Source organism: Rhamphochromis longiceps, linkage group LG9, assembly GCF_057381845.1.
Source record: "Rhamphochromis longiceps isolate RC_006_pf linkage group LG9, R_longiceps_female_GT1.1, whole genome shotgun sequence".
NCBI lineage: Eukaryota > Metazoa > Chordata > Actinopteri > Cichliformes > Cichlidae > Rhamphochromis > Rhamphochromis longiceps.
Genome location: NC_140565.1, coordinates 17092756 through 17107145, shown reverse-complemented (window position 1 = coordinate 17107145; position 14390 = coordinate 17092756). Strand labels below are relative to the sequence as shown.

Genomic DNA, 14390 nt, shown 5'->3' with positions numbered 1-14390 from the left:
TCTCTTGCTCTCTCTGAAGATAGTTTTTAATTAAGACCTTATTCAAACCATCAGCAGCAAACAGTCAAAAAAGGGTTTGGTACTTTGCAAAAGTTTGACTGACAATGGATGTATTGTACAGTCAAAGACACACTGATAATGCTTAATTTCCACTGGGGTTCAGGATGAAGAAATGGCAAATATTTCTTCCACATGAGGAAGCCAAAGATAGTGATGGACAAAGTGCCCTTCCTGTCATACTGATTTTTGATGTTTGTGTGAGTTACCATTCGTTTAATTTGTTATGGTTAAATAAAGCTCCCTATATACTGTGTGACTGTACCACACTGTCACTTTTTTTTTTTGCTTGCTTTTAGGTGACTGCATAAACCCATTACTGACCCCTCGAGTTTCTTTCAGGTCCTATCAGCCTTAAACAAATATAGCTGTTGTGCTGAACTGCAGCTCCAGTGAATTGCACACATTGCACCTGCCACTTAAAAAAGCCAATTCAGGTAGTAATTTAACCGTGATTGTATAAAGGTAGCCAGCTATCAATCTAAGTTTCCTGGCACTTTGCTCGCTACTACTACACAAACCTTTCACTTTTCCTCTCTTTCATAACGTAAGTGAATACATCAACAGTGATGACGGCGGCTGCCACTGGCTGGCTTTTTATGAGTCATTTCCACCTATTACAGAAATTGCCACAACAAAGGCGGGATTGAGAAAGGCTGTAGGCCACAGGGCATACCTTAAAAATGTTGCTCCAAATTGTGTCAATCACCTGCCACTTCACCAGTTGCTACAGGAAAATGCAATTCTTTGAAAGCTAATTCATTCATACTTGTTTGAATTTAAATGTTTCAATCTGGTTTCAGGCCGATTCAGCGGAAAAGACAAGGACAAGCGATCTTATTTGTTTTGGGTTGTTTCGTTCCATTCACCAGGCAATATCGGCACTACCCGCTTTATCCCTGTGTTGACGTTTCTATTACGGTTCACCTGACATAACAGTGCAATCTGTATCTTTCATTAGACAATCTTCATCTGCTAATATCATGTACAGCCTAGTGGCATTTGTTGTAAGCACAATGGGATCTCTATAATTTGAATATGTATCTATTCCAGTGTAAGTTCTGCTGGAGTACCATTAACTGTCTATCTAAAAATGTCATACTGCTTAACATCAAATAAAGAAACAAGCACACAAACTCTTCAGAAGTTACATACAGTGTCAAAAGAGGAATTGATTCAACCTTTCGTGAGCCCTTCACAAATGTTATGCAGCCATTCTTCAGCAACCAGCTGTGAATTTTTGAGAAAATAAAATCCCTTCCTTTCCGCAGTCGACCTGGAGATGGTCATTATTACTCATATTTCTTTTTCATTTAGTCTGCTGCAACAGCCGTCCTTGTGCTTCACTCAAAGGCCCATTTTAACCCTGCGGTGAATCCAAAAAGCTCACGCCTGCTTTCCCCATCCTGTGTAGGCTCCTCTTGAGTTTAAAGTTCATTTTACAACCATACAGATGACTCACACCGTGTGATTTAGCTCCTGGATACTCTATTGACCTTTTAGTTTCTCTTTAATCAGAGTACACCTCTGTGCCTCTCTACGGAGCCCTGCTGTCTGTTCCAAAATACTGTGGATTAGCCTGAAATTACCTACATTGCTGCTAAAAACTTAATCACGCTGTTTTCTGAATATAATAGCGCAGCCTTCTTCAATATAAATCAGTAACAAATATTAAACTAAATAAAAAGTTGACTAACACCACTTGTTGGCTGCCATATGTTGGATAAGAGCTGTAATAATTATTTCCTTTATCAATTATTTGGAAAATGAATTTTCTTTTTTTACCCCTATAAATGTAGTTTATGGGGAGAAAAAATTATTTACTTATTTCCAATTAATTTTCGGTGTATCTGCTTATCTGTACTCATTAACTGAACTTTCAACACCTTGAAGCCCCCCAGTGCCTCGCACACAGTCCATTCAACCACTTTTATGTCAGCAGTTATGACTTTGATTTTTGGACCAAGTAAATACTCATTCGTGATGTTGGAATCGTTTTCCAGCTGTCTGTCACTCACATGAGTAAAGCCAGCTGTTTTGGCGCCATCCACGTGCTCCACACCAAAGTACATTAATTGTATTTTAAATGACACAACACTTACTGTCTCCTTGACAACGAAGTGGTCCAACAGTTAGCTTGGCCTCAGAGCCTGACCTGTTGGTGTCGCCCACCACGACCTGGCTGACTGGCAGATGTTCTTGATAGACCAGGAGACCAGAATCTTCTCTCCTATAGGATGATTTGGGAAAGAATTATAGAGGTTAAGGAATTATGGTCTTTTCACCTTACTATATCTTTTGCTGTGAAAGAAACATTTTTCTATTCAGTTCAATTTAGAGTTTATTAAGAGCACAATAAAAACAAACAAACAATGAAATAACTGCGGAAATATCTGCCAGACACTATTCACAAATGTGTCAATATGATTTTCCATAAAAAATTCCTTAGCGTTGAGGTGACACATCTCAGGTAAGTGATTTTGAGTATGAAATGAAGAAGGGAAAGCTAAATATAAAAAGAAATCGATTCAGAAAAACATCAGATAGGGTAAATTGTATAGCTCAGTAGGTAAAGTGGTCGCCCCATGATCGGAAGGTCGGCGGTTCGAATCCACTTAACGGCTACCCTGAGGTACCCCTGAGCAAGGTACCGTCCCTACACACTGCTCCCCGGGCGCCTGCTTAGTGGGCTGCCCACTGCTTCACTGAGTGAATGGGTCAAATGCAGAGGAAAAAAACAAGTAATTTCCCCATGGGGATCAATAAAGTATCCATTATTATTATTATTATTATAATCTCACAAAGGTATTGCAGTTGTTTATATACATAGGAGTATTCATACATGTATCCACATGGCAAAATTGGTATGGCCCAGATGTGGCCCACACAATGGCCCAAAGAACCACAAAGAATGATGGCCCTTTGGTGGCCCAGACCTGGTTTGCCAGAGGTTGCCCACACATGGGCCAGCACAAGGCCAGTTGCGGACATACTGGTGGTCCTGTGCTGGCCCAGAACAGTTTCAGCTCTGGCCCCAGATGTCAGCCTAATATGTACCTTAATCAAGTCATGTAATAACAACATGTGCCAGAACATAATAGTGCGAAAGTAACATGATGAAACTTTTCGGACAGTGAATGGACTGATTCTTATATAGCGCTTTTCTACTCTCCCAGATTACTCAAAGTGCTCTTGAGTACAGCATGCCACATTCACTGAATCACACACTTTCTCTAAACAGAGTGCTTCCTAACCACATTCTTACTCTTGACATGCAGACTGGAGGAGCCAGGGGTTGAACCACTAACTTTCCGATCAGTAGGTGATCTGCTCTACCTCCTGAGCTACCACCACCCACTGGCAAACGTGAGTAAACCGTCATTAGGTTTTGGATAAAGTGTACACTCACAAACCTGGATAAGAAATGTTGACTACCATAGCAGTATAGTATTGCAACATGGCATTTGGGTCTTCTATCTAACAGGAAAATAGGAACATAAATAGTGTCATCATTGCCAGACCTGGCCCACATTTGGTTGACATACACTCTGCCATGACACCAGTCAGTCAGAAGTACCAGCTTGATGCCGGATATGGGGAAGACCTATTTTCTATGAGCCTGGGCCACATAAACCAAACCACAATCGGGCCAGATGTGGCATGCCATCACATAAACAGTGCCATCTACTCCAGACCTGGCCCATATCTGGATGACATACCACTTACCATGCCAGAAGTCAGCCAGCAGTGGTCGGCTTGACACCAGATCCAGGCCAGACCTGTCTGCTGTGTGGGTAGGACAACATGAGTGGGCATTTGTAAGTCTATAGTTGGGGGAGGTGTTATCCACAGGCATGAAGATTTTCTTTTGTTTATGCTGTTAGATGCTGTACCAGCTGTAGTACTGGTTACTACTTAAAGGATACTTTTAACTGAGCCTATTAGTAAACTTCCAAACAGTACTGTCACTTTGGTCTTTTTTACATGTAGCACACATGAAATAGTCACTTTCAGATATGTTCACACCTCAGTACATGTTATGTGGTTTAGACAAGGGAGCGTAAGGGAGGCTGCATACAAGGAGTTCACTCACACAGTGTGAATTCACCAGAGAATTACCTGCTCTATTTTCACGTCGGTGCAATGAGACATCACACAGGCGCTGTGTTAGATAGCTAGCAGGTTAAACACCATTCAAGGTCTGATCCAATTACCTCTAATGAATCAAGTCTCACTTTTAATTTGAGTAGGTTTACATCAGTGTAGTAACAACTGCACAGGTGTGCCGTGTTTAACACAGATCAATTTCAAGATTCACCCTTTAGACATCGATAGATGTCTTTAGATCTAGTCAGGTGATCCTCTTTGAGGAACGTCTGCAGACACCTTCAGCTCTTTCTTCTTGTCTTTAGCCAGTCTGCTCAGTCACAATAAGGTCATGTCACCTCAGGACTAAGTTGCTGAAACTGAGCATGTCTGTATCTGTATTCACCCTGTTGCTATAGTAAAATTATCAACAAATTCAAGTGCCCTAGTTCCATTAATGCCCTTAATGCCCCTTAGGTTTTGCTGTTTTCACCACATATTCTCTTTCAATTGCTTTGAAAACTGCAACCCAGCCAACCCAGCCTTTCTCTTCTTCAGGCTTCTGAGCTGTTTGCTTTTTTTCCTCTAAGACTCTGCTTATGCCCTTGCGTGTTTATTGATGTGAAAATGTGCACACCTACATGTCAGACAACACTGTAGACTTCCTGTACAATATTAGAGGGTTTTTTTTGTAATGCTTCCTCGCCAGCAAACAGAGAGAACAAGGCACTGTAAAATTTATTTGTAATCTCATCAGTTTTCGAGATGAGGAGGGAGACATGAAAGCAAATTAAATCTCTTCTTCTTGCTAATGCTCAGTAATTACTCTCAAAGAGGAGGCACATGCATACACACACTCACAAACAGCGATGCAACAGCTTTTAATGAGAATATCCATCAGCTGGCTAAAAGAGCTTTAAAATGCAAACTGTTGGTTCTGGATGTAAGCACCCCTCTTAAATAAACACATCACTGATAGTGACTGAATGATGAATGCATTCATCATTCAGTCACTTCAGCCTTTGAAGTTTGACACATCGCCACACTGTCCAGTTAAGGCGGATTCTGCACTGTCAGCTTAATGCAATCGCTACATTAGCATAAGTGACAAATTTAGTGCTATCAAAAATGTAATATATAAATAAAAATGTAAATAATCCGTGGGTTTTTCATTTTTGGGTTCAGCTTATGCGGTAAGAAAAATAAAAAGAATCGACGGTCTGTCAGGTAAGAGATTGTTTGTAGGAAGCCTTGTTAATGTCTACCAAAATGAACTTCTCTACTACCAAACATGCACTTATTAAACATAACAAGCAGTTAATAGACAAACTGACCTTTACAATTTCATATAAACCGCAATTATTTTAGAAGCAGTTAAATGTCTGAGGTATGTCTGAGGAATTCATCTGCCCTGGCGAGAAAATCTGTGGGTGAGTTAATGGAATAACAAACACTCCTCTTCCTTACTGAAGTGCCAGTGAGCGTGGTATGTATGTACATAACCCTGTGAAACTTCCTTGTTTTTATAGCTAAAGCCTAGTGATAACAAGTGACAGAATCATTTTTATCTAGGTTGGCAAAAAAAAGTCACCACTGAATTCTCCACTCATTAGTAACTGTAGCGTTAGCTTTCCACTCTACGACACATGCATTCAGCTTATTATCATAAAAGTAGTATCCTGGTTATTAGAAAGATTAAAGTAGTTTGCAGTGGGTAAAAATGAAGACTTTAGATGCACAAGATGGTCTCCAAGAAGCTTGATGGATAAAAGCTAATGCATAATGCATGAAAAAGGCTTTCCCATGATGCATGTAGTATTCATGTAATACAAAAAAAGAGCTACTTAGTAGCTTGAAAACTACTGAGAAATGGCTCTCTAATTGTGAAACTGAAACAGTGAACTTTAAAGTCTGACTCACCATTGTTTGACATCAGCATCACAGTTGCAGTCGTACTTGGGGTCGGTGCAGTTCCTGTCGATGCCACAGGCACATTTCTGGATGCCAGGCCCCGATCCACCCCAGTAGAAGTGTTTCTCGTTCCCTCTGCCAACCCACCAAGTGTAGGGTGTCCCGTCTGGGGATAGAACACAAACATCCAGAAAAGAAGCCTATAGGTTATTTCCGAAATGGAGAACATGTCAATGTGACCCTCACAGAGAAGTGCACAAAACAGATGAAAACATCTTTTTCTAAAGGCGATAAAGTTGTGCTGCTAGAGTTACAGATGATTGATTGTTCAAAATTTTAACTGTTTGAGGCTCTTTTTTTGCGTCCATGTGAATTATAGTGACAATTGGCAGCTGCACGGTGAATATAACTCATTTGCTCAACATGTTTTATGCAGCTGGATGGTAAATGCCTTTGAGACCGGAAGGCACACTTAGACACACATCACACCTGTGCTTTTACAGATCTATTAAAACAGCTTCAGCGCCATTGCATACATTTATCTTTTCTATGCACAAACCACTGCGTGTAATTGTTGGAGTGAGTGTCGGTACTTCAAAACCACATCTGCGGACACACAAACACCTCTCTGTGTTTCTATGTGCCCGTTCGTGTGTGTGGGTTCGTGTATGTGTGATTTTTAATGAGTGGATAAAAGGTGAAGGATCGCTGCTTTTCAATAAGAAATGTAATATTGTTTTCTTTTCCACGGATAATGTATTCTGGCATGGGACAGTAACTAGGCAGAGAGATAGGTGTAAATATTTCGGTGGCTGGCAATATATCACAATAACAGCAAGAGAGAATGAAACAATATTACGTTTCCCTCTTTATTCCGGGAAAATAAGCCGCATTGTCAATATCATTTTGTCAAATTTCTTTAGAGACAATGAAATCTCCCGAGCCCCATTTTTTACAGAAGGGAATTGAAGCAGACTTTTGATGCAGCACAATTGCATTGAGAGGTGTGATATACTGTATTATTACATTTTTTTTTTGGGTGGGACTAGGGGCTAAACTCCAGGAAGAAGAAACAGACGTGTTTCTATTGTGTGTCTAAATGGTTACGTGTTTGGCTTTGGTGACCTGTGGGGTTACTGCCTTCATAAAGAGAATTAGCCTCATCTCTCTTCAAGCTACTGTTCAGACAAGCCATTGTCAACAGGATTAACAGTGCCTCCTCAAGAGACTTCACAATCCTCTCAATTCACGTGTGTGTTTGTGTGTGTGTGTGTGTATTGTCGTATTTTTATACAATAGAGAGGCCAAGTTTGAATTTAAGTCAAAGTTAGACCTCATAGTCTCACATTTAAGTCAGTGGTTATCACAGATGGCACCCATCTAGCCAACAACCCAGTACTAGTATCAAGTACTGCTTTCAAACACAGACTTTTTGTTGTTGTTGTTTTTGTTCACAGTATCAGTAACTTGAAATTTGAAACCAAAAAGAAGGTATAGTGTCATAAAAACAAGAAAACACAAATATATATTTTTAATTGTCTAAAACCTGTTTCATACTAAAAGTTGTACTGTTATTTATCAGGCCAATAAAAAACTGAATTCACATTTTTATACCTAAATTTGAGCAGTCAGAAACTGATAAAGCCTAATGTTCATCCACTACTTTTCTTCAGGTTCTTCAACTTTTCTTTTTAGAAATGCAAGTAACTGTAATTTGGCATCTTAATGAAACAATAATATTGTACCTTATTATTTTCTAAGCTTTTTTCATAAAACTGTTAATTTGAAATTTTGTGGATAACAACAATAATTATATTTTAACACTAAAAACACAATTTCAGTTAAAGAGCTTGCATACACTAGTGGATGAACCAACACACACACACAAATAAAAAATGTATTTTGGTAATTATCAGTGCTATTATTTTAGGGCAGCCAAGGCATAAACCTAACACACATTCATTTGTGTTAAAGATTTTCTTCTGTGTAAAATAACTATCGAATTACTTTTTCTGTAATGAAATGTAACCACGATTTTCTGAACTAAGGGTCTAGGCTCAATCGCTGGATCCTGAACATGTCCCAGCAACTTTGTCTCATTATGAAACAGACCTACTATTTACAGACTTGACTCTGATAACAGCCGTACATAACGCACATAATCATTTTTGGGTCTTTGTGGTTATATTCCGACTTTGTTACACCTCAATTAGGTAGTTGTTTTATTTAATTAGACCCGCTTTCAGCGTTGTTGTTTTACATATTATTTCTCTGAGATATCTGAATTTGCTACAAGCTCATCCTCATTCATCAACTGATTCCCCAGCAATATTTCCCCAGTGGATATATTTTAGAACACAACAACGCCGGCAATAACATCAGCTCATGATGCTTCACAAAGTGCTTCTTCAGCTGATGTGTGACTTTTTGACAAAGCATCATTTCCCCCAGGTCAGCATGTACAAACCTGTGAGGGAGTTTTGCTGTTGACAGACACATTAGCTTCTAATATGACAGGGCAGGTAGGTTTTTTTTTTAATCTTAGGCCAATTGTTCTCTGTAAATAAAAACAAAAATCAAATAGAATCTTCTTAATGAATATTTTGTATTTCAATTATGTCTTATTTAAGTTTAGATTTAATTTATAAAATATTTTCTGTTCTTACATTATAAGAAAATAAATCTGGGTCTTTATAAAACTGCGTGATTTTTGTGTCCCTTTGCACATTACCACATTTCAAAACCAATTAAAATAGATAACTTGTTTTGTAAATGCACTCTCTGCTGGTTTATTTGATCTCTTTTCAGCACACACACGCCATGATAATGATTGTATTTCTTGTACAATGCATAAACAATAAACCATGGACAATCTATAGTTAATACTGGTGGTGCTGAGGTGAGTGGTGGGCGATAGGGACGCAAATCAAAATTCTAAGGCCCCATAAAACCTTGGGCAGACTACTTTAAACACATAATTAAAGGGATGTTCCTTCTAGCTCTTGTATAACTGCAGAGTAAAAGTAGTTAAGCATTAGGAAAAACTTATGACTGCATGAACAAAGGAACTGCCTGTATTCAATAACAATGTGCTCACAATCCTCTTTCTACAGCACAAAAAAGACATCACAGGAGAAAAAGCATCTTGGGCCTATGCCTAATGTAGGCTTGGGCTCTATAAACACCAAACACACATAAATACACACATGTACTGACTGCTAATTTATTACTGTAAGTAAGGACTTAAAAATTACCGTTGTTGTGCTGATAATGGAAGGTTAGCCAGTAATTATGTCTGATTATGCACAGTATGGCTGTGCTGTGGGTGCTGCATTTAAAGCTTGGTTCAGAATAGTGATTTTTCTTTTCTGACTCGCTATTCTGCTGAGGTCACACACACACACACACACACACACACACACACACACACACACACACACACACACACACACACACACACACACACACACACAGAGCAGGGAACTTGAGGTTATATTTCACTGAAGTCGATGACAAAAATGCTTCATCCACAAATGAGATAAAAGTGACTGTAAGCGAGTAGGAGTATGTTCACAAACTCCTGTCGAAGTGGCAGAACATGAACTTACAGAGATGTGTTGTTTTGTAGTAAATTGCTGTTCATTGTACATCCATTTTTTTTTTAAAGAGAGTAATAAAAGAATGATGACCTATGACGTATTCATGGTGCAGAATTACTTATAAATAAGGCACATAATAATCTGTTTTAGTTTTCTTTGCATAGAGATTCTGATCAGGTGATCTGTGCTCCTCTTCTGATATTCACTGCTCTTTATGGATTTAGCCAGCTGAATTCAGTAAGATATAAGCAGATGCTACCCAAACAGCATAGCTGATTTCCAACCCCTACTCACTATAAAGCTAGCATAAAAGGTAGGACTCAGTGACTGAAACTAATCTGCATCATCATCTTATATATGAGCTGATGTCTGCTGCCCTTGATGTAACCTAGTAACAGTACCCTAGGTGTAACCAGTTCAGCATGGTACATCATTTTAAACATTATCAAAATACTGCAAACTGACCAGTTTTGCCTGGACTAAACAGCCTGGTATTTATATGCAACCTGGGAAAAAGACTAAACTAATTTACCTTAATACGTTTTGCAACAAACTTCCATAAAACATTATTTAGCGAGCATAATGTAAGGGAGTCCGGGGATTATAGTAAAAATGTTTTTTGTTCCAGCACTTATATCTCACATAATATTTGTAAGAGTTCTTAAATTTTGACATGAAATTAAAAATAATGTTACAAAATTCCAGTTTCTGCAGTATCAGTACCAATCAAAATATACACTTGAATAAAAAAGTTCTTAGATGTGATTTTGCCATAAAATCTGAATACTTCTTCATAAAGCTCTACAACAGGGGTGGTGGGGCGGTGTCCTGCAGGTTTTAGATGTGTCCTTGAGCCAACACACCTGATTCAAATTGCTACATTACCTCCTCAACATCTCTTGAAGTTCTCCAGAGGCCTGGTAATGAACTAATCATTTGATTCAGGTGTGTTGACCCAGGGTGTTATATTTAAAACCTGCAGGACACGGTCCTTCAGGCCTGGAGTTTCCCACCCATGCTCTTCAATTTAGTATCAGGGAGGACGGGCGATGTTGTTACATTTAACCCTTTGTTACATCCATCCTTGGTTCCCCCAAAACTAAACTAAGGTAAACTCTAAAACAAATGAGGACACCTAATGTAAGATTTAGGTTTAAATTATAAAATTATAATACAAAGAGCAGTGAGCAAGGTTTACTTTTAAAAAACAAATCTTACTAACATCTCTCTCCATTTATCAGTGTGGCATGTATGTTTTTCTCTCCCTTGGAAATACAGTAGTAGCTACTAACAGACAAACTGTGCAGAAGCAGTTTGTGTTTGGTGATGCTTGTTGCCGGGGTCAAAAAGTTGCATTTGATCACCTGTCATTTTAATAATGTAGCTAGTGCTTAAATAGAAAGCAACCTTATGTCTGTACTATGAACTTAAGATTCAAGGCTCAAAAGGGCTCAATGTCATTTTGCATGGTTTTTCAGATATACACAGGCTGCAATGGAATGTTGTTTCTCACCAGGCTCTAAAGTGCAATAATCAGTAAAAAGTAAAAATACAGTATGACAATCAAGCAGCAGCTTGCTGAGACACTCAGCAAACTCAGGTGTAAACAATCACACTCACTGAGCTCACGAAAAGGGATGTGTTGAAGGTACAAGTGCGCCGTGGGATGTCATTATTTTCTTGTTACTGAGCATTTATCTCCATGCTGTCACCGGAAGCAACACCACCCTCCAGCACACAAAATATTAACTCACTCGACCGTAATATATATTAACTTGCCTCTTAGATTTAATCACCTATTAAATGAAGGACCCTGGTTGTGACTGCAAACCTTTCTCAACCCCTGAGTGGTAACCTGAAATACAATTTCCTAGAAATGTACGTACAAGTAATTTTGACACAGTCAGCAAGTATTGTAATTGACCTGTTTACTACCATCTATTCTTCCTCCTATGGATGTCTGTCTGCTTTTTTCTCTCTGCAATTTTTGAATGGTTCAGTGAAAGAATAATAGCCATAGCCTCAATATAAGGAATAATAATCATAGCATTAATCAGATGTCAGCAAATTCCTGAAGGGAGTTTACTAAAACTATTAGAATGGATGTAAGGGAATGTACAAAGAAAAAGAAAAAGAGCGAGAGAGACAGAAAAAAAGAAGAAAAAAACCCCCAAAGAACATAGTATCTGCCATCTCATAATAAATGCCAAGAGATGACCACAAGGCCCCTTGTATAGGTTATGTTGTAGGTGTCACAGAGGTTCACTGCAGAAGTGACAGAAACCAAAACATGCAAAGGACTGCATCCAGACACGCTTACAAGAAGTGTGTCTGAAGATAAATTCATCAGAGTTGTGAAGGAGAAAAAGCTGCAAGCTAATGCAGTGCGCCCCAGGGCAGCTGTGGCTACAATGTAGCTTGCCATCACCAATGTGTGAATGTGTGTGTGAATGGGTGGATGACTGAATGTAGTGTAAAGCGCTTTGGGGTCCCTAAGGACTAGAAAAGCGCTATACAAATGCAGGCCATTTACCATTTTTTTAATGATTCATATAATACTGTAGATACATGGTTGCTATTTGCTCTTCAGTAGCTGTTAATAGTACAAAATAATTAAACATTATGGTTAATGGCAGTCTCAGAATACCACAAAACTGTGTATATTGTTGACAATAATTAACAATAATGAGTTGTCCCTTAGGGGAGAGAGTTTAATACTGCCCTTTGTACTTTAACTTTCTAGACAGCTCATCATAGCTATGGGACAGACCTATAACAATGTTTTTCTTGTACTCTTTTTAATCATCGTTATGTTTTTATTCCCTCACACAACATCAGTCAGTGCCTGTGTTGTCTGTCAGGAAATGTAAATAAATCCTATGCTACACCAGGTAAACATTACCAAGCCTCCGAGTGCATTTCCTCCATCACCCGGCTAGTCCTTAAACTCATTGCTTGGCCTCTCCCTTTCCCTACCATATAATAACACAGGTTTTTCAAAAGGTGAGGAGAGAGCACAAAATTGCTTTCACAGAAAAAAAAGTCCACTTGGCCCATTTCATAATTTGTTTTTCAGAGTATGTCGAGAAAAGGAGGAGACAGGAGAAGATGTGTAGGAGTAACAGCAGGGCATCAGGTGAAATGAGAGCTATGTATTGTGCCAGTTAAACTCTCCTGTGTGATTCACTTGGCCGTGCCAAAACAAACAACTCAGGAGCGGAGAACGAAAGGAAGAAGGCGGAGGGGGAGATGAGAGCACGACAGCATGGATGGATGAAGATGTGAGGGAGGAGAGATAGAATCGTACTGGCAGGGAGTTCATACGGAGATCCGCAGAGAGAGAGGGCACTGCCAAGATGAGGCTCAACAGCATGTTTGTGTGTGTAAGAGCATGTCTGTGAGTATATGAAGAACAGAGACCATGTGTTTGCATCTACAAAAGTCCTGGGTTTAAAAAGCAGGTGCAAACAGCGCTGTGCGATATGACCAAAATCTCATATCCCGATATTAAGACATCTATCGTCCCGATAACGATATAAATCACAAAAATGTAACATTTTCTGTAAATTCTGTGAATCTCGGGCAGCTCGACTTCCGGGAAGTGTTTCCAGCTGCGCATCATGTAGCTGGAGTCGAGTGTTTTAACAGATGCATGAAACGATACATTTTTAGACATAAGTTGTAACGGCCGCTGTTTTCTTTGTGAGTATTTATTACACAGCGTGCTGCGGGGAAAAGCCTGTTCTAACGTTTGAGTCTAAGGTTTATTTTTTTAGCACCTGGCGGCTCTTTTTTAATTCTCATCCGTAAATAATCTGCTCTTTCCCGTGATTCAGTTTATTTTGAAAAGTCTCAACAGGATCTTGAGCTTTATTGTGATAGGTTTATGTGGAACATAAACAAGCGGACACGCCATGGTTTTACCGTTGTTGTTGCTAACCACAACGCATAAAAACAGGCGCTTGTCCGTTATGGAACGCCAGGACTGCCATAATGAATTAATTAAATACACCATTAAATAATTAATTAAATGTGGCAATAATTAATTAAAATTGGAATTAATTAATTAAATAAATAGTTATGACACATGTAATTAATTAATTATTGACACATTTAATTAATTATTTATGTATTTCACATTTTAATTAATTATTGACACATGTAATTAATCAATTATTGACACATTTAATTAATTATTTATGTATTTCACATTTTAATTAATTATTGACACATTTAATTAATTATTGACACATTTAATTAATTATTTAATGATATATTTATTTATTTCATTTTGGCAGTCCTGACGCCTGGCTCTCGTCATGAAATAATTTTATCTGTCAGCCTCACCCATCAAACTCAGGGGGCGGGGTTAACGCTGCCCATGCAGCTTCTCTAACATTTGATTGGTTGCCGTGCAAAGTAAGTCAAAACAGGTCGATCCTAGAAAATCGATTGCTTGTGTAGACTTGGGGCAGCCAGTTATCCCAGAATGCAGATCAAATCACAAGCAGCAATGGTGGTGGTGTAGTTTTAAAATACCCCGTTTTTCTGTCACCAGCTACACTTTTAACAGTGTTTTAGCCGCGAATGTCGCGACGTATGTCTGGTCAGGTTGTCAACATAGAACATGTTTGCAAAAGTGCTCAGATGTTTTCAGAGATTTCACTAGCTCTGCTAACAGTTAGCATGCAGAGTGCACCGAGGGGGTTACGTTAACCGGTTTGTTTACATATTCCA

At 38.8% G+C, this 14390-nt stretch overlaps 1 protein-coding gene across 1 annotated transcript in view; it reads right to left on the bottom strand.

Annotated features, from left to right (window-relative positions):
* Positions 1–14390, bottom strand: part of cntnap2a (contactin associated protein 2a) — a 443305-nt gene that overhangs the window by 68461 nt on the left and 360454 nt on the right. The window contains exons 16-17 of the mRNA XM_085418525.1: positions 6064–6220; positions 2160–2287 (exon numbers count right to left, since the gene is read on the bottom strand). Coding sequence (XP_085274651.1) covers positions 2160–2287; positions 6064–6220 — 285 coding nt within the window. The remainder of the gene's footprint in view (positions 1–2159; positions 2288–6063; positions 6221–14390) is intronic.